The 21974-nt window shown below is 42.4% G+C and overlaps 1 protein-coding gene across 1 annotated transcript in view; it reads left to right on the top strand.

Moving 5' to 3' along the window:
* elp3 (elongator acetyltransferase complex subunit 3) overlaps positions 1-21623 on the top strand; it is a 32984-nt gene extending 11361 nt beyond the window's left edge. Inside the window, exons 7-15 of the mRNA XM_076272664.1 lie at positions 45-199; positions 12522-12683; positions 12824-12950; positions 16188-16381; positions 17085-17175; positions 17415-17480; positions 18466-18693; positions 19277-19358; positions 20795-21623. Coding sequence (XP_076128779.1) covers positions 45-199; positions 12522-12683; positions 12824-12950; positions 16188-16381; positions 17085-17175; positions 17415-17480; positions 18466-18693; positions 19277-19358; positions 20795-20871 — 1182 coding nt within the window. The 3' untranslated portion in view covers positions 20872-21623. The remainder of the gene's footprint in view (positions 1-44; positions 200-12521; positions 12684-12823; positions 12951-16187; positions 16382-17084; positions 17176-17414; positions 17481-18465; positions 18694-19276; positions 19359-20794) is intronic.
* Positions 21624-21974: the final 351 nt, after the last annotated feature.

Raw genomic sequence — 21974 nt, 5'->3', positions numbered from 1 at the left:
TATGTACGCACTGCGGCGGTCATCCTCCCGTGCCTTCCCCGCAGCTGAAGCAGCTGGGACACAGTGTGGACAAGGTGGAGTTCATCGTGATGGGCGGCACCTTCATGGCCCTGGCGGAGGAGTACCGTGACTACTTCATCAGGAACCTGCACGATGCCCTGTCTGGCCACACCTCCAACAGCGTGGCAGAGGCCGTCAGGTATGCTCTCACACACACACACACACACACTTACACACACAAATACAAGCCTGCAAATAGTTAACAAGAGAGACAAGTGTGTGTACTTTCTCTTATGGTGGTGAAGTGGTAACGGTGCCGCCTGACATTTGGTCGGTCCTGGTTAGATTCCCAGATCCACTGCTGTGAGTCCATATCGCTTTGGATAAAAGCGTCAGCTAACTAAATACCAGTCAACTTTAACTCTTATTTAGTCTACCTCTTATACACAGACACAAAACACATACACACACCTATAACTATTATTTAGGCCACTTCTTATATACACACACACTCACAGACACATACACAGAGTAAGGAAGCCATGATTATCAATTATGTGTACGCGTTCGTTTGTCGCGTTCGAAGACATGTTCCAATTAAGTTTCAATAAGAGCAAACGCTTGAAAGTTTTTTTTCTACTTTATTTCAGTTTCTTATAAACCCTCCTCACACAGACACACACACATGTACAGTAGACTGTTCATGTACATGTTTGTGTGTGCACTCCCTAATCTCAACTCACCTGTGCTTGCCTTCAGCGTCCCAGTCCAGCTGGCTAATCTTACACTGATGTAGCTAGCCTACGCTTTACGGTACCTTTCATCAGTTGTGTCATTATTCTTTCTGTGCTGTTGTGTTTGGCACTTTAGGGCCACCATAGGAATGTGTTGTAAGACAAATTAAACTGACAACATGGAACACTGTGATTCTCCTGAAAAACTCCATGACCACTAGAGGGCGATATGCACTGAATATGCAGCTGACACATGAGTCAAACTAGTGTGATGCTCATTGTGTGTGTGTGTGTGTGTGTAGACATGACGCTTAGTGCATGGTGAGCTCAGATGACAGTGTATTAGTCACAAGTTGGCCATCATTGTCTGACTTTGTCCTCAGTGGAAATACTATCTCCTTTGACTACTCTTCTGGCTGGCTGACTCAAACTTCTGCACGATTATCCTCTGGTGGTTGTGTCGTGTGGTGTTTGTAAAAGCAGTACTTACTTTTTGTTATCTTATGGCCTCCTTCGTAGCTTGAATGTTCTTCGTAGCTTGAATGTCATTTGTAAGTCGCTTTGAATAAAAGCATCAGGTAAATGTAATGTAATGTAATGTAAATGTGTCTTCACTGATGTGGGACTATAAGTAGAGTATTAGTAGAATATCAGGCACTGGCTCTTCGGTTTTAACCCCACCCCCTTCCATATTTACTAAACAGACACCATGATACATGCTATATACGAATAGATGTAAATACATGTGCTTTGTTGCAGTACATATATATATATATATATATATACATATAATATATATATATATATATATATATACAGCGGGGAAAATAAGTATTGAACACGTCAACATTTTTTTCAGTAAGTATACTTCCAATGAGGCTATTTGCATGAAATTTTCACCAGACATTAGTATTAACTCAGATAATCCACCCATATAAAAAAAATCCAAACATTAAAGTCCATAGGTAGAGTTATGTGCAATAAAGTGGAATGACACAGGAAAAAAGTATTGAACACGCCTGCTGAAATTTCTTAAATACTTTGTGGAAAAGCCTTTATTCGTAATGACAGCTTCAAGGTATTTCCTGTATGATGAAACTAATCAGTCAGAGTATTCTGGTGTGAGTTTGGCCCATTCTTTTAAACAGATAGTCCTTTAATATTGAAGATTTCAGGGGTCCCTCTTGTAAATCCTGATCTTTAGTTAACTTCCAAAACTGTTCAATTGAATTGAAGTCAGGGCCTTGATTTCCTTTCTCTGAAACCAATTGAAAGTTTCCTTTGCTGAATGGTTAGGATCATTGTCCTGCTGGAAGGTCTAGCCATGTCTCATCCTCATCATCCTGGTGGATGTAAAGATTCTCCCAGAAAAAAATGACTCCATTCATCATTCCTTCAACTGTATGAAGTCTGCTAGTACCATGAGATGAAAAACAGCCCACACCATGATGTCACCACCTCCAAACCTCACTGTTGGTAGGGTATTTTTAGGGTGATGCACAGTGCCATTTCTCCTCCAAATATTGTGTGTAGTATGACATCCGAAAAGTTACATTTTTAACCAGAATACATTCTCTCAGTATTGCATAGGATTGTCCAAATGTTGTGTAGCAAACTTTCAACGAGGTTTGACATGTTTTTCTTCAGCAAAAGAGTCATGCGGGATGAGCGTGCGTAGAGGCCATGGTGGTGGAGTGCATTACCTATGATTTTCACTGTAAAAATTGTACCTGCTGCCTCCAAGTCTTTCTGGAGCTTTCTCTGAGTGGTCCTTGGATCTTCGGCTACACTTCTGACTATCCTTCTGACTTCCTGGTCAGAAATCTTGCAAGGAGATCCTGTGCATGGCCAGTTGATGATGCATTGATGTTCCTTCCACTTGCAGATAATGGCTCCAATACTGCTTGCTGGATGATTCAGAAGTTTTGAAGTGCATCTGTAACCAGTTCCATTGATATGTTTTGCAACAATAAGGTTGCAAAGGTCTTGGGAGGGCTCTTTGCTTTTGCCCATCATGAAATGTTTCTTGTGTGACACCTTGGTAACAAAAAACCTTTTTATAGCCCACCAGTATGTACTAACCCAGTTTATATCAATTTGCACAGATAGGAGGGATAATTTCTCTAAATACTTATAGATTCCAGTTTGTTCCTTGCCATTCCTTGCCTTTGTGTACTGCTTTTTCTTAGTGTGTTCAATACTTTTTCCCTGTGCCATTCCACTTTTTTACTCATAACTCTACTTTTAGACATTAATGTTTGGATTTTTATATATGTGTGGATTACTAGTTACTATTACTATTATTAGTTAATACTAATGTCTGGTGAAAATTTCATGCGAATAGCCTCACTGGAAGTATACTTACTGAAAAAAATGTTGACGTGTTCAATACTTATTTTCTCCGCTGTATATATATATATATATATACTGATTCATATAGCAGATTCTTCTGTGTAAAGTGGCCATCAGTGTGCACACGCACATTTTTCCCGGCATGTGCATTTCCTTGGGATTACCTGGTCGTTGTTGGCACCTTGCCGTAGGGAGCTCTCCACAAGAATGATGGCTGGACAAGCACCAACGGAGGTTCCAGTCAGCAAAGTGGCCCAACATAGCGACTGAGATGTTAGTCATGTCGTCAGTCACACACGCACACAGACAGACACACACACATACACACAGACAGACACATCGTCTGTGGAATGAAATCCTGAACCAATTAATTCTCAATTAGGCGTCAGATGGGCCCACTCTGATGGCCAGCCAGAGGCCTGTATCCTTTTCGGGGGTGGGCAGGGTGACGTGCAGCGTTTGATTGGCGCCCGTGCCCTCACCGTCGCCGTCTGTCAGAGCTGTCAGGGTGTAATTGAGATGCCACTTGGAAGGTTGGCAGCGTGACTGGCAGGGTGAGAGTACCAAAGTCTTGCAAGGACTTTTTTTTTTTTTTGGAAGTGGGAATGGGGGCAGTGGAGGACATGAGATTGAAAACAGCCTAAATGGTGGCAAAGACTTTTGAGGAGATTGACTTGAGGTTTGGAGGCACGAGGGGGGAGGGAGATAATGCAGGAGTGAGTGGAAACCTTTTGACGGCCCTCCCGGGGGCCTGATTGCCTTATTAGTTTGTTTGTTTCTCGCCTCATTTCTTGCTGTTACAAAATGCTGATAAGTCTGTGTGTGTATGTGCGGGTGCATGTGTGTTTATGTTTTCAAGGCCATCCCCAGGATTACTGGCCTCTCAAATCCTGTGTGTGTGTGTGTCATGGGGTTAGTTAAGATAACATGATTGTTGTAATTGTTCGGGCTGCTAATCAGCTGGAGACGTCAGAGTTCGATTTCTGACCCTTATCTCTGCGGCCGGCTGCGTGTGTGTCTGTTTGCCCATGTGTCTGTCTGTGTGTGTGCCTAAGTGTCTGTGTATGCACAGGGCAAAGAGAAAACAATAATAATATGGAAAGTGTCCCCCTATCTCTGGCCACAGGCTGGTAGGGCAAGCAGACATAGCTCAGACGGGTTGAAATGGCTCTGCCTTATTTTGGAGGCCATTAAAAAGGCAGATTTAGGATGCTCCCAAGGCACCACAGCCTCATTTGTTGAGCAGAATTGCAGTGACCAGACTGAGAAACGGGAATGTCTAATCCTCCTCCTTCGTCCCTGTGTTCTCTGCCAATTGTCGTTTCTAAGGCTAACACAGCGCATCTGCTACAAGCACCAGGTAGCATTAGCTTATTTTACACTTAATTGGATCACTCTAAATGAATTCGCAATTTAGTGACAGTAGGCAGCAATTGTTGTTTGTTGCACTTCATTGTTACAGAGGCAGACATGGTATGTTTAGATTACTGTCACTTAATATCACAGTCAGTGGCACTTGTCATTTGTCACAATGATAAGAGGTGTCAGGGTCGGTTGGCATCAGCGGTTCTGTGGTAGCTCGCTGGAGTCACCCTGCTGTTTGATAAAGCCAGCTAAGTACATCATTATTTATTTATTAGGGCCCGAGCACCGAAGGGCGCAAGGCCCTATTGTTTTTGTAAGGATTATTAGGGCCCGAGCACCGAAGGGCGCAAGGCCCTATTGTTTTTGTAAGGATTATTATTATTATTATTATTATTAGGGCCCGAGCACCGAAGGGCGCAAGGCCCTATTGTTTTTGTAAGGATTATTATTATTATTATTATTCATTATTCTACTTTTTTGCTTTCCTGTTTTTGAAGTGGTTAACATGGTCGAAAACTCTTGAAATGTGGCACACACGTCAAGTGTCACGCATCGCAGTTATGTAGAAGAGTTTGACTCCGGGCGTGGCCCAGGGTCTCGCTAGCGCCCCCTTAGGTGACTGATCCCGTGGTTGGCATATATTTTGAGGTGGTTAACATAAATGAAAAGTCTTGAAATTTGACACACACATCAGGTGTCACACAAAGCAGCTAGGTACAAAAGCTTGGCCCCTGGCATGGCCCAGGGACTCGCTAGCGCCCCCTTACGCCTCCTTAGGTGACTGATCCCGTGGTTGGCATATAATTTCAGCTACACACACCAAATTTGGTAGGTGTCTGTATCTCTCCAAGATGAACAACTTTCCTATGTACAATGCATTAGCCACGCCCAACAGGAAGTGAGATATTTGGGATTTTGTGCAGACTAATGTGATGAAATATGTGCTGAATTGTGATCCCAAAAGAGGTGCTTCCCATGGGTGAAAACGTATGCAATTTGGCACACACATCAAGTGGTACAGTGAATAGACAGGGATAAAAGCTTGGCACCGGGTATGGCCCAGAGACTCGCTAGCGCCCCCTTATGTCACTGTGACTTGTGGTTGGCATATAGTTTTAGATACACACACCAAATTTGGGGGGTGTATGTAACTCCCAAAAACAAACAACTTTTGTATTAACATGCCATTAGCCACGCCCACAGGAAGTGAGGTATTTGAGAATTTGTGCATTGTGGACATGATCAATTTTAATGTACTCCTCCTAGACGGTTGATCCGATTCATGTCAAAGTTGGTATACATGACGCCGAGATGTTCCTGATTCTAAATTGTGAAGCCTTTTTTTGATATGTTGTAATTTGACAAAATGGCAAAATTGTTAATTTTAATACCGTTCCACACAAACAATAAATGTGTCATAATTCACCATGCATGGCTTGAAATGTTTTACATTTCACAGGTCTTTGAATACCATGGGAGTGATGATATTCACATGCCCTTAATGCATATTTGGCATAGCGCCACCACCTGGCAACAGAAAGAATGGCAATTACAGTGATGTAACATGATCAATTTTAACATACTCCTCCTAGACGGTTTGTCAGATTCATGTGAAATTCGGCAAACATTATGCCAAGATGTCGCTGATGTTAAATTGTGAAGGGATTTTTTATATGTTGTAATATGTCATGATTTTAATATCACACCATATAAACAGGAAATGTGTCATAAAGTCACAGTGCATTGAATGAATGGTCTGAAACTTCTCAGGTTAATAGATATTATGATTATGATGATATTCAGACACCCAATGGGCCTGCCTGGCATAGCGCCACCACCTGGCCAAGTAGGAAATGTGCCAGAAATGGACAATGCCTTAAGTGATTGATCTGAAACTTTATAAAATATTGGATATCATTATTGTGATGATATTCACACATACTGTATAATTCACATGCCTAGCATAGCGCCACCATCTGGTCTAACAGGAAATATGCCAGAAATGCTCTATGCTTTGAATGAATGATCTGAAACTTCTCAGGTTAATAGAAATTATAATTATGATGATATCCAGAGACCCTATGGGCCTGCCTGGCATAGCGCCACCACCTGGCCAAGCAGGAAAATGTGCCAGAAATTGGTAATACCTATATTGGTTTATCTGAAACTTTGCAAAATATTGGATATCATTATTGTGATGATATTCACGTGTAATTCAAATGCCTAATATAGCGCCACCATCTGGCCAAAAAGTGTATCAGAAATGTTCTTTGCTTAAAATGAATAATCTGAAATTTCTCAGGTTAATTTAAATTATGATTATGATGACACACAATGGGCCTGCCTTGCATTGCGCCCCCACCTGGCCAAGCAAGTAAATGTGCCAGAAAATAACATGCAAAAACAAATAGCACACACATCAAATATGTACATTTTACAAATGCACCACGTCGGTGCTTTGTTGGAATCTGAAATGTCACGGGTTGCGGCCCACAGGTGCTCGGGCCCGCCATTGCCGCTTGCGGCTATATTTATTATTATTTTTCTATATTATTATTGTTATTCTACTTTTTTGCTTTCCTGTTTTTGAGGTGGTTAACATGGTCGAAAACTCTTGAAATTTGACACACACGTCAGGTGTCACGCATTGCAGTTAGGAACAAGAGCTTGACCCCGGGCGTGGCCCAGGGACTCGCTAGCGCCCCCTAAGGTGACTGATCCTGTGGTTGGCAAATATTTTGAGGTGGTTAACCTAATCGAAAAGTCTTGAAATTCGGCACACACATCAGGTGTCACACAAAGCAGCTAGGTAAAAAAGCTTGGCCCCGGGTATGGCCCAGAGACTCGCTAGCGCCCCCTTACGCCCCCTTAGATGACTGATCCCGTGGTGGGCATATACTTTTAGCTACACACACCAAATTTGGTAGGTGTCTGTATCTCCCCAAGATGAACGACTTTCGTATGTACAATGCATTAGCCACGCCCAACAGGAAGTGAGGTATTTGGGATTTTGTGCAGACTAATATGTGATGAAATATGTGATGAATTATGATGCCAAAAGAGGTGCTTCCCATGGGTGAAAACGCATGAAATTTGGCACACACATCAAGTGATACAGTGAATAGACAGGGATAAAAGCTTGGCACTGGGCGTTGCCCAGGAACTCCATAGCGCCCCCTTATGTCACTGTGACTTGTGGTTGGCATATAGTTTTAGATACACACACCAAATTTGGTGGGTGTATGTAACTCCAAAAAACAAACAACTTTTGTATTAACATGCCATTAGCCACGCCCACAGGAAGTGAGGTAATTGAGATTTTGTGCGTTGTGGACATGACCAATTTTAACGTACTCCTCCTAGACGGTTGATCCAATTCATGTCAAAGTTGGTATACATGACGCTGAGATGTTCCTGATTATAAATTGTGAAGCCTTTTTTTGATATGTTGTAATTTGACAAAATGGCGAAATTATTAATTTTAATACCCTTCCACACGAACAATAAATGTGTCATAATTCACCATGCATGGCTTGAAATGTTTTAAATTTCACAGGTCATTGAAGACCATGTTAATGATAATATTCACATGCCCATAATGCATGTTTGGCATAGCGCCACCATCTGGCAACAGAAAGAATGACAATTATAATGATGTCATATGATCAATTTTAACATACTCCTCCAAGACGGTTTGTCAGATTCATTTGAAATTTGGCAAATATTATGCCAAGATGTCGCTGATGTTAAATTGTGAAGGGATTTTTGATAACTTATATATTTGATATGATTTTAATATCTCACCACATAAACAGGAAATGTGTCATAAATCACAGTGCATTGAATGAATGGTCTGAAACTTCTCAGGTTAATAGATATCATGATTATGATGATATCCAGACACCCAATGGGCCTGCCTGACATAGCGCCACCACCTGGCCAAGCAAGATATGTGCCAGAAATGGAAAATGCCTTAAGTGATTGATCTGAAACTTTATAAAATATTGGATAGCATTATTGTGATGATATTCACAAGCGTAATTCACAGGCCTAGCATAGCGCCACCATCTGGCCAAGCAGGAAATGTGCCAGAAATGCTCAATGCTTTGAATAAATGGTCTGAAACTTCTCAGGTTAATAGATATTATGATTATGATGATATCCAGACACCCAATGGGCCTGTCTGCCATAGCGCCACCACCTGGTCAAGCAGGAAATGTGCCAGAAATGGACAATGCCTTTTAAGTGATTGATCTGAAAGTTTATTAAATATTGGATATCATTATTGTGATGATATTCACATGCGTAATTCACAGGCCTAGCATAGCGCCACCATCTGGCCAAGCAGATAATGTGCCAGAAATGCTCAATGCTTTAAATAAATGGTCTGAAACTTCTCAGGTTAATAGATATTATGATTATGATGATATCCAGACACCCAATGGGCCTGCCTGGCATAGCGCCACCACCTGGTCAAGCAGGATATGTGCCAGAAAATAAAATACGAAAACAAATAGCACACGCATAAAATATGTACATTTCACAGATGCACCACGTCGGTGCTTTGTTGGATTCCGACATGTCACGGGTTGCGACCCGCAGGTGCTCGGGCCCGCCATTGCCGCTTGCGGCTATATTTATTATTATTATCGAGTATTATTATTGTTATTCTACTTTTTTGCTTTCCTGTTTTTGAGGTGGTTAACATGGTCGAAAACTCTTGAAATTTGGCACATACGTCAGGTGTCACACATCGCAGTTAGGTACAAGAGCTTGACCCCGGGCGTGGCCCAGGGACTCGCTAGCGCCCCCTTAGGTGACTGATCCCGTTGTTGGCAAATATTTTGAGGTGGTTAACATAATCGAAAAGTCTTTAAATTTGGCACACACATCAGGTGTCACACAAAGCAGCTAGGTAAAAAAGCTTGGCCCCGGGGTATGGCCCAGAGACTCGCTAGCGCCCCCTTACGCCCCCTTAGATGACTGATCCCGTGGTGGGCATATACTTTCAGCTACACACACCAAATTTGGTAGGTGTCTGTATCTCCCCAAGATGAACGACTTTCGTATGTACAATGCATTAGCCATGCCCAACAGGAAGTGAGGTATTTGGGATTTTGTGCAGACTAATATGTTATGAAATATGTGATGAATCATGATGCCAAAAGAGGCTCTTCCCATGGGTGAAAACGCATGAAATTTGGAACACACATCAAGTGATACAGTGAATAGACAGGGATAAAAGCTTGGCACCGGGAGTTGCCCAGGAACTCCATAGCGCCCCCTTATGTCACTGTGACTTGTGGTTGGCATATAGTTTTAGATACACACAACAAATTTGGTGGGTGTATGTAACTCCCAAAAACAAACAACTTTTGTATTAACATGCCATTAGCCACGCCCACAGGAAGTGAGGTAATTGAGATTTTGTGCGTTGTGGACATGATCAATTTTAACGTACTCCTCCTAGACGGTTGATCCAATTCATGTCAAATTTGGTATACATGACGCCAAGATGTTCCTGATTATAAATTGTGAAGCTTTTTTTTATATGTTGTAATTTGATGAAATGGCGAAATTATTCATTTTAATACCCTTCCACATAAACAATAAATGTGTCATAATTCACCATGCATGGCTTGAAATGTTTTAAATTTCACAGGTCATTAAAGACCATGTTAATGATAATATTCACATGCCCATAATGCATGTTTGCCATAGCGCCACCAACTGGCAACAGAAAGAATGACAATTATACTGATGCCATATGATCAATTTGAACATACTCCTCCTAGACGGTTTGTCAGATTCATTTGAAATTTGGCAAATATTATGCCAAGATGTCGCTGATGTTAAATTGTGAAGGGATTTTTGAAAACTTATATATTTGATATGATTTTAATATCTCACCACATAAACAGGAAATGTGTCATAAATCACAGTGCATTGAATGAATGGTCTGAAACTTCTCAGGTTAAGGCGAGACACGGCAGGTGAAAACATCGTTTTTTCATGCACTGGTCAATTTCGAGATTTAGAGCTAGTCTGTTACCTTAGCATGTATTCTATCACACTACTTCAACAAAAAAGTCCGATTTACACATTTAGGTGTTTATTTCATTATATTGTGTCTACTCGCGCCTATATATTTATCCTAAATTCAGCAAAAGTTAGCATTCTAACCTTGCATGCACTCCCGCGACTGTGACCCAAAACATATTGTGTGTAGTACCGTTGGAAAGCTCTGTTTTTCCTGTATCACGCAGGATGTGCAGGATATGTGATCCATATATGGACACTTCCTTTGTATCAGCAACCAATCGCGAAAGTTCAAAGACGAGTCTAGGCTGAGAACGGAATCTCATTGGCTGTCTTTAAGGCTGTTTTCTCAAAACGAGTTTCCTCTCCCACTCTGAGCAAGGAAACTCCACTTCAGAAGCACTTACATACACCAAACTTTCTAGACTTATGCCTAACTATATTTCGAAGATATTTACAGAGGGGTTTGTTGATATATTCCTAGCCTGACTTACATGACATTTTATGCCTAAAAACATGGCAAAAATCGATTTTTTTAGGGCTATTGACATTATATTCTGATTTACAGGATAACTAAAGTAGATATTCATAAATCCCTCTGTAATTTTTTCAACATCTATTATCTGAACACAATGAAAACATAATTTTGAACCTGGCTGTATCCAATGCTCAGGTTTCTTGTTTTGAAATTAGCGCATATTTAATTAGATAATGCCTAATTTGCATATGTAAACATTAAATTACAGAAGACTTGTAATACATTTTTTTCTCATATTAATGTAAGTAATCAACTGGGTAAGTTTCATAGTGATATCTGCTTGTTAAAAATGTTACCCTATTCACCTGTAGTGTCTCGCCTTAATAGATATCATGATTATGATGATATCCAGACACCCAATGGGCCTGCCTGACATAGCGCCACCACCTGGCCAAGCAGGAAATGTGCCAGAAATGGACAATGCCTTAAGTGATTGATCTGAAACTTTATAAAATATCAGACATCATTATTGTGATGATACTCACATTCGTAATTCACAGGCCTAGCATAGCGCCACCATCTGGCCAAGCAGGAAATGTGCCAGAAATGCTCTATGCTTTGCATAAATGGTCTGAAACTTCTCATGTTAATAGATATTTTAATTATGGTGATATCCAGACACCCAATGGGCCTGCCTGGCATAGCGCCACCACCTGGTCAAGCAGGAAATGTGCCAGAAAATGGACAATGCCTTAACTGATTGATCTGAACGTTTACAAAAAATTTGGATATCATTATTGTGATGATATTCACATGTGTAATTTCCATGCCTAACATAGCGCCACCATCTGGCCAACCAAAAAGTGTATCAGAAATGTTCTTTGCTTAAAATTAATAATCTGAAATTTCTCAGGTTAATATATATTATGATGACACCCAATGGGCCTGCCTTGCATTGCGCCCCCACCTGGCCAAGCAAGTACATGTGGCAGAAAATAAAATACAAAAACAAATAGCACACGCATCAAATATGTACATTTCACAAACGCACCACGTCGGTGCTTTGTTGGATTCCGACATGTCACGGGTTGCGGCCCGCAGGTGCTCGGGCCCGCCATTGCTGCTTGCGGCTATATTTTCAGATTACATTTTAAGTCTGTTAAGAGTTGGCTTTGAGATTTTAGATGAGTGATGAGTTAAGGTCTGTCAGGCGTAGTTGTTGAGGTTTCTATCAGAGTTTGCATAAAGGAGAATAAGGTACAATAATAAGAAGTAAACAATATATCAGAATCGGCATCAGTTGTAGTTGCCATATATGATGAACCAATGACTGTACTGTATATACAGTATAGAGGTGGAACCATGTTGATATCTCAAAAGCTTTAAGAACAAGAATTTGCCCCAAAAAATAGCTGAACTAATAATAATAATAATAAAGAAAGCTTAAGAACAATAGTGTGCTTGCTATAAATACAGTCATTGATGTGAACTTGTTTGGATCAGTCCTCTTGTTGCCGAGTTGTGTGTGCTCACCTACTCTGCCCACTCCACAGGTACTCGGAGCGGAGTAACACTAAGTGTGTGGGCATCACCATAGAGACGCGGCCAGACTACTGCCTAAAGCGGCACCTCAGCGACATGCTAGGCTACGGCTGCACGCGCCTGGAGATCGGCGTCCAGAGCGTCTACGAGGACGTGGCGCGAGACACAAACAGGTGAAGGGGCCAGCACTTGGAGCTGAGGTCACTACACCCAGTCGTTGACTGAACACTATGGATCTGTCCTGCTACACGTGTGTGTGTGTGTGTATGTGTGTGTGTGCCCACTGTGTGTGTATTTGTGTCTTTCTTATCAGGGGCCACACGGTGCGTGCGGTGTGTGAATCCTTCCATCTGGCCAAAGATGCCGGGTTTAAGGTGGTGTCCCACATGATGCCCGACTTGCCCAACGTGGGGATGGAGCGGGACATAGAGCAGTTCATTGTAAGTAACACACACACACACACACACACACACACACACACACACACACACATTGAACCAGCCTCCTCTCTCTGTCTGATCTCCATGTGTACCCTTGCACCAGAGCTCTCTCTGTCACACTCACACATGTTCAGTTTCAAAATGAGTATGCAATGAGAACATTGACTTGTTGTGACCCCACAGAATTGCACACATTGCACACAAAGGGTACTGGGTGTCCCCAGAGTCTTGCACCTCTATGATTTCTTGTAGGCGGATTAGTTTTGGTTGGATCACTATGGCGGTATTATATTGCAGAATCATTTACCACATTGTTGGAATCAGAGGACCCGGTATTGGTGCAGGATGAAGCATGAGGGCTTATGGGAGACATTGTGACGTTGATTTTGTTCCTTGTCTCGCTTACTGGAAAATTTCAGTTCTCGAAGTATAACAGACTGTTGATTGGCAAGAAACTGATGTGATGATGATTGAATGGGAGAATAAGGCAGAAGTGTGTGTGTGTGTGTGTGTTGGCTGAGGAGGTTGGGTGATTTCAAAGGCAGTAACGTATCCTATACTTTTGTGTGTGTGTGTGTGTGTGTGTGTGTGTGTGTGTGTGTGTATGTATATGTATATGTATATATATATATATATATATATATATATATATATATATATATATATATATATATATATATATATATATGTGCGTGTGTGTGTAGGGAGTAGGGACTGAGATGGCCTTGAGTATATTGCCTTCTGTGCGTGGGCATAGTGTGTAATGATCTGGGTGTGTGTGTGCATAGGTGTGGATGATGATCTGTGTGTGCAGCACATCAGATCATCCTCCCCTGGATCCCCAGCTTTTCCCCTCTCGGAGACCTCCTCCCACACACACACACACACACACACACACACATCGCTATACTCCCCACACAGCAGTCACCATTATCAGGGATGAATTGTCCCTTTATTACCGAAGGGGCCTTTAATACAGAGAGCTCCATTAAAGTGAAGAGGCAATCCCAATCAGGGGTGTCTCCGCATGGGTGGGCCTATTCAGCCTTCTCTCCACCAGAGCACAGAGCCAGGAAGTCCTTTGTGTCGCTGCCGCTGCCGGGGCTTCGTGTGTGAGTGAGTTTCTGAAACTGTTAGCAGCGTGTCTGAGGCAGCCTGGTGCAGTGTGAGGAAAGAACATCTGTGGAAGAAATGTTTTGTTTATTTTATTTTATGTTTTTTGTCACTTCTACGGCTCCGTTTGAGAAAAGTTGTTATCTCACTGGCAATTTATTGTGTTTATTCAACAAGCACTGAAGGATCTAAATTTCTTTTGTGGTATGTGATTATTTCGTAATTTTTTGATTATTTGAGTTATTCGTTTTATGTAGTCATGGCACAGTGGGCCCAAGCCCCTAGGCCAGGTGGTCTCCGATAAGGATTAAGCTCATCATAGATTTAAATTAATGCTTGTCCATCAAACTTTAATCCTGTACCCTTGGTAATTCTTGTCTGGGAAAAAAATGACCCCTGGTGATTAATAGACCTAGATATCTAAAGAGATTTATATCTAAAATAGCTATGTTGATTTGTTTCTGAAACAAAACAAAAAAAATATTTTTTCAAAAGTAAGGTGTTCTCAGAAAGTATAAAGACTACTTCCATATCAATGCTTATTCTGAATATTCTCTGATGTGACATAATTGAAGTAAAACTTCTCACCCCACCATCCGATTCCATGAGCTGCGCTGAGAAGATTTAATAACTATTGTCGTGAATGTAGTTCACAACTACATCCCAATCATGTTTCAGTGTTCAGAATGTCGTCAAAGTAATACCCCCTTCCCCCCAACGTTGCATCATACCCTGCTTTGATATTCTCCTTGGCTGTAGACGTACTGTATCTTCCTCTCATTTGGGCTCATCTGATTGCGATCAGTAAGTAGTATTTGCCGGTGGCTTGGCTGGAGCAGGCCTCTCTGGAGATGTGTAGATACCAGAGGAGGGGTTTTGGGCTTGGAGAAGGGAAGATTAATGCTTGGCCCTGGCTACTCCACTGCCTCCTAATGTGACGAGTGCCGTGCTATCACACTCAGGCTCAGTTCCCAAAGAGCCCACCTACGTCACAGGGTGTTCTCTCTCTCTCTCTCTCTCTCTCTCTCTCTTTCTCCTGCCTCTGTGTTTGCTTCGCACTCGTCTTTTATCTCTAGCTCTGCTGCTCCTTTGTTCGCTCTCCATGTCTGTCAGTTTAGCTCCATTCCAGCTCCATTCCAGCTCACTTTTCTTTTTTTTTTTTCTTCATTTCTCTTCTCTGCTTGTTGTTGCTTTCAGCTCCGGCATTAGCTGCGCTCCACCTGCCTGTCACACTTTCCCTTCTCGCCTCTCTGTTTCACTCTCTCTCTTGCTGTCTCCTGCTCTCTTCCACTTCTCCTCCTCCGCCCGCTGTGTCTTGAGGAGCGAGGGGTCCCTGTCCCTGTCCCTGGTATCAGAGGGGGGAGATGGGGGTTGGCACAGGAGCGAGGAAACGGAGGCCGATAGCAGAATCCCATTAAACGGCGTCTCCAGCCCAGGCGCTCACTTATCTGGCCCCTCGCAGACATCTCACCGACCAACACACACACACACACACACACACTGCTCACTGACACACACACACACGCACATCTCACCGACCGACACACACACACGCACATCTCACCGACACACACACACACACACACACCTCACCGACACACACACACTTTGGTACACATCCAGTGTAAACCTCAGACAGACATACAATACTTTTAGACAAAATCGGTACTCCGATTCAACACAGACAGCAATGCCAACCAGACTTTTTAGATTTCTGTGTGTACATTATTTTTGTCAACTGCATTAATATGTAAAAGCCCCTTGAGTGGCGCTGTCTGCTGGAATGACACACTCATGTGTCCGTGTGCTCACTCACTGAGGCGTCCTAAGTTACTGTGCTGTCGCAGAGATTGTAACGGCTCTCACGGCCAAACTACGTCTGACGCAAAGCCTGTGACGTTGGAAGGAGTTGCCGGGGCCTCTTTTGGTAACCATGGCGACCCAGCAGAAGCAAAGTTTACTGCATGAGAACCAGCAGTGATGAACTGATGTAGGCCAAACCTACAATTTAGTTTGATGTCATACACCATATTCCACATAATTTTGCCGTTAGTTCTTCCTAAGCTTCCATCTCACAAGTTCCGTATTGTTTTGCTTTTGTGGTTTCTTCTGCACTTTCTTCAGGAGTTCTTTGAGAACCCTGCGTTCCGTCCAGATGGACTGAAGCTGTACCCAACGTTGGTGATCCGCGGGACGGGTCTGTACGAGCTGTGGAAGACAGGCCGCTACAAGAGCTACTCTCCTAGCGCCCTCGTGGACCTGGTGGCCCGCATCCTGGCTTTGGTGCCGCCCTGGACCCGAGTGTATCGTGTCCAGAGGTGAGGCACGCTCCGCGCGGCAGAACGCTAGAGGGCTTCTAGAACTCAAGGGCACTTTAGAAGGCTAGCAGTGTTTGACATGAATGTCTTCATTCATCGATATTGAAGGTCCATGCTTGGGTGGCTATTTACACACATTACCTTGTTGATCATGTCAATACAAGGAGCAACTTAAAGGTACACTATGCAAGATTTTCATGTTAATATAACCTCTACGAAGCCATTTTGATGGTAAACAAACTTGTAATAGGCAGATTGTTCACCTAGCATAGCTATACAGCATAGATGTAGCGAGTCGCTGCCGAGAAAACCAGCCATGCAACTTCCAGCAAATCTCCCGAGAATCGTAAAACATTACCTTGTCAGTCTATATAGCTCTTTGGAGATCCTTCACCTCCACAACAAAAGTATTTTCACAGGGGCATAAGTCACGAGAAGTTTGCTATGTACAACAGCAGAGTGAAATGTAAATATATCGCGACTCTAGAGGGAGCTCTACAGTCGCCAAAAATACCTAATACCTGCATAGTGTACCTTTAAGTTCATAGATTCACTTAACAAGAGTTAAATAAAAGTTTTTGATTATTGCTAGCTGCCTTTGGGTCATAAAATCTTCTGAACTGAACTTAACCCCAATCCTTACATGATAAGAAATACTTTTTATCAAATACTTACATGTGATTGGTCCTCTGTCTTGTCCCAGGGACATCCCCATGCCACTGGTGAGCTCTGGGGTGGAGCATGGTAACCTGAGGGAGCTGGCTTTGGCCCGCATGAAGGACATGGGCACTGAGGTAAAGACCTCTCACAGCAGCCCAAACATAAATAAAACAAAATACATATGTAATAACTATAAACTATTGCAGGGCGAAACATTTACACAATAAATTACTGCACGTCATGTTAAGTTTGTTCGAACTGAAAGTTGAACCGTAAAAAGGCATGGAATTCCCTATAGCCTAATGTTTGATAATTTCTCATTATGTCTGTGTAGTAAATTACATTTTGTTTTGTTTTGACCCCTGTACTGTAGTGTCGGGATGTAAGAACCAGAGAGGTGGGCATTCAGGAGATCCATCACAAAGTGCGACCCTATCAGGTATGGCCGCTCCGGCATTTAGTCTCCTAAATAAAGAGGCCACAAGGCATGTCAGGGCCATAACGATACATTGTGCAATTTCAGACTGTCCCAGACAAAAGATTATTGTCATGAAAGAAAAATTACAATAACTTTGTTCTGAACATAGGCTCAGAAATTGTGGTCCTACGTTACACTGTATGATAGGATGAATGATGGCAGTTGTCTCAGTCTTGCGACCAAAGATGGCCTGCGACAAACATCTGAAAGGGTCATTTAGGATGGCCAGTACACTATGTGAGAGCCGCCAGACCCTATGACTGGCAGGGGAATTGTATTGATGATGATGTTTTATTTTATATTGACTTGTGCCATAGCCTATGGTTCAGAACGCTTTATTAATCTTACAGTCTACATACATCAAATTTAATGTTATTAGACTTAATAACTTAGAATTAGAATTTATTCGATCTGTGCAGCACAGTATGGTTTGACATAAACTTTTAAGACGGCTGAAATCTCATAGTCTGTAGATGCCATTACACAGCAGTCACACAATCAATAATGCGGTCATAACGCTTGTTGTTAATTTCACTGTTGACTCTCAGGAGCGAATGAAGCAATTAAATAACAGTAGGCCAGGGCACCATTTTCATTTCATTAAAAAAAATCACAGAAACTTCAAACAGGTACATCCTTGTGCAAAGTAATAGAAACACAACAGGTTGCAGCTTTCTGAGAATAAAGGGAAAAAAAACTGATTTGTATTCTCCTTTAAATCTCCATTAAAATGCATCACTAGTCTTTTTTACTTTTTGTAGAGTAAAACACATCGCCTTCAGACTTTTTTCCCCTCTAAAGGCTATAGTTTCCTTTGTGTTGTGGGAAAATAGAGACTCTACACTTTTAGTTTGGAATTATTTTGCAGAAGGATCTCCATGTAATGTTGTCTGTGTGCGTGTGTGTGTGGGCATGCATGTATATGCGTGCGTGCATGTGTGGACAGGTGGAGCTGATCAGGCGTGACTATGTAGCGAACGGCGGCTGGGAGACATTTCTGTCGTATGAGGACCCGGAGCAGGACATTCTGATCGGACTTCTCCGGCTACGCCGCTGCTCGCCACAGTCCTTCCGGGCGGAGCTCAAGGGCGGCGTGTCCATCGTGCGCGAGCTCCATGTTTACGGCAGCGTGGTGCCCGTCAGCAGCAGAGATCCCAGCAAGTTCCAGCACCAGGTAACATGCACTGCTGCAGTCCCCCTCCATCGCTCTCACACACACACACACACACACACACACACACACACACATACACACACACACACACATACACACACACACACACACACACACACACTCTGGTAGATACAAGGTGACCAACACACTGACTCCAGCTCCAGTAACACACACTCTGACACAGTCTCTTTCTTTTTCTCCTTTTCTCTTTCTCTCTCTCTCTCTCTCTCACTCACACACACACACACACACACACATCCGGTCATACATTCATGCTCATGCACTGTGATCCCACCAGGTTCCAACAGCAGATAACACTCACAGACACACATACAAACACAATGTCCTTATGCTATTTCCAACACCTGTTGACGCGTATAGGATCAGATATAGGGTCATAAACACACCGGAAGATTCCAGTCAACACACTGATACAGTCACAACTTGACACACGCACTGTCGGAACCTTATCAGCGTCTCTCCTCAAATCTCTTATTGCATTCCTGTTTAACGGGTTTGATGTGTGCTCCTAACTGACAAATCACTGCATCTACAACCCCCCCATCCCCTTTCCACCTCGCAGGGATTTGGTATGATGCTGATGGAGGAGGCGGCGAGAATAGCCCGAGAGGAGCACGGCTCCAGCAAGCTTGCTGTCATCTCAGGTAAAAAAAATAAATAAATAAATAAATAAAAACATATCTACATCTTGCTCCCTGCCGGGTCCAGACCACTTTCCTCTGGCTTATCTGTCGGAGAGTGAGATTTTTGTGCCAATAACGTCTAATGTACCAGAAAATGTTGCCGTCTGGCTGTAGTCAGAGGGAGGGATAGTAGTCAAGGTACCTGACTCAGTTTTCAGTTTTTTTTTTTTACTGTGCTATGTCAGAGTGACAATTGGGGGGGGGGGGGGTACACTAGAGAAACCTGGGGGTAGTTTTATGGGATCTCAGCCGTTCGGGAACTTCTATGAGGCTGAAACAAGTACCTACCTTGGGGTAGATAGTTCAGTGCAGTTCAGTTATAGTAGCTAAATTAATTGTAGGTTAGTTAGTTAGTAAGTTAGTTATAATTAGTTATAGGCTACATTGTATTCATTTAACAAGTAATTACAAATGAAACCAACATAATGCAACATTTAATTTGGAACAGTTATTCATAGAGCTGTAGCAAAAATGTTGAAGCACGGTTTAAAACCAGTACGGATATTTTTAGCCCCCAAGGTGGATAGTTTATAGCCTGGCAAGTAACTGGTCACTAGCGATTGGGAATCGTTTATGACAGTAGCATGGTGACCGGCTTAAACATAGCGTTAACTTTGAAATCGTTGGTCCAACCTAAAAAAACACCTGACGTTACTGACGTTTTCCTGACGTTACTTCCTACTTGGCCTAAAGTTTACAAACTGTCAAAAAACAGCATTGGTAGCCAGGAAACTATCTATGTGAACCTACCTTTGCTGTAAATAAATTTACACATTCTTTCGACTGCAATTTTTTTATGTTTGCAGGCGTTACTCCTACCATTTACCATAGCCCCATTCGTTTTTTAATCTATAGCGCCATCCCCTCTCGTTGCTGATTGGGCAGGTAGTCTGCCGACCTGGGGAAACACTAGTGAACTATCGTGTTTCACACTAGTATCACCCTGAAAGGAGATCTAGTGGGCATGGCCAGGCTAGATAATTTAGGTAGTAAGAATGTTTACGTTACTGTAACTGAACATGTAAGCAAAATGCTAATAAACGATTTAGAAAATGTGTATCAGTAAGAGTATTTGCTGCAGCTGCTCTGCCTTTTAGGTAATCTAATTGGGGTCTTAATTGCGGAGCAAAGCCTCCATGGGGGTAGGTCCTGTAAGCAGTGAAGACACAACGGCTGAAAGGGCCAAATTGCAGGGCGTTCCTGTACTTGTCCCCTTTACCTGGATAGTGGGCATAGTACCTGTAATGAAAGCATTCCTTATATTGGTCCTAAACAAGTTTCACACTGTTCTTGGCCTACTGTCACCATCGTTATATGGATCTAAGCCACTGCTGAGTTAACAAATAAATACATCTGTTGGCTTCCTCTGATTAATCCCCATTGTGTTTCTCTTACAGGGGTAGGAACCAGGAACTACTACAGAAAGATGGGCTATGAGCTAGAGGGACCGTATATGGTGAAGCGTCTCGATTGATGATCCTGGGAGAGGCTGGACAAAACGCAGGATACTTTTTATAGACTCTTTTTTTATGCCCTTGAGATACCTTGAGATACCGAAGCAAAATGAGGAAAGGGATGGCCTTATATACACAGCAAACGCACATTTTGAGGCCTTTTAGTGAAAAGTATGCATGGCTGATTCCTTAGTGCAAAGGTCATGGACATTTCTGTCAATGGAATTGGGGACTGAGAAGGTAATGTTACCAAATTCTACAGAAGTTTGCCAGTCAACCGCAGCTTATGACCAATTCTAGTCATTTTTGCTGCCCATTATGTTATTTCCTGTATTTATTTAATGGGTTATTAGGCTACTTAGATAGTATGTCATAAAAATGTTGGTTAGTCCATGACTTCGAGTTGTTTGTATGCAATCTGCAGACTTCCCATTTACCGCAGTCATGTAACATTCTTTTTGGCAGCAGTATAGAGAGTTTACCTGCTGTTTGTTTAATGAGTCGGTGTGTAGGGTGAAATTGAATATCAGCAGTTGAGTACACCTAGCTGTTATGTAAATGCACAGAATCTTTCGGAAAGGAGGCAACTGCGTTGCTTAAGTAAATCCTTGTTAATCTTTGTCCAGTTCCCTTCTGAAATTACATATGCATCCTTTAAATGGAATGTACTAATTATGTTCAGTGTCGATGCTGGCAAAGAAAGACATTTTGGGTTGTCCAAGATCATTAGGGGGTTTTCAGTTTGTCTCAAATAAAGTCTATTAATCTAAAATCCGTGTTATGTGTATTGGTGGCGCTATGGTATCTGACAGCTACGACCAAAATGAAGCAAACTCATAAGGTTCCCTGTCAGGATTGTAGATGACATGTCACCAAATCCATAATGGGCCTCTGAACGAGTCCCTTTTTCAGTCGACTGAACATTTCACTCAAACTATAATATGGTTACCATGAGCTCTGCAGCATTGCCAGGGAGACAGCTAGAAAAACCTCCCGGCTTGATGGTGACTTTGATAAGTTTTTCCTGCTTCATTTGACACCTCAGTACAGCAATTACAGCTCTATCTCGAACTCAGGGCACAGTGAATGATGACCGAATGCTTTTAAAAGCTGAACCATGATG

The sequence above is a fragment of the Alosa pseudoharengus genome, unplaced genomic scaffold, assembly GCF_046254945.1.
Source record: "Alosa pseudoharengus isolate Yale_2024_CS ecotype anadromous, Long Island Sound unplaced genomic scaffold, YU_APseudo_1.1 YU_APseudo_1.1_scf_7, whole genome shotgun sequence".
NCBI lineage: Eukaryota > Metazoa > Chordata > Actinopteri > Clupeiformes > Clupeidae > Alosa > Alosa pseudoharengus.
The sequence above is the reverse complement of the archived record's forward strand: the minus strand, read 5'-3'. Positions and strand labels throughout refer to the sequence as shown.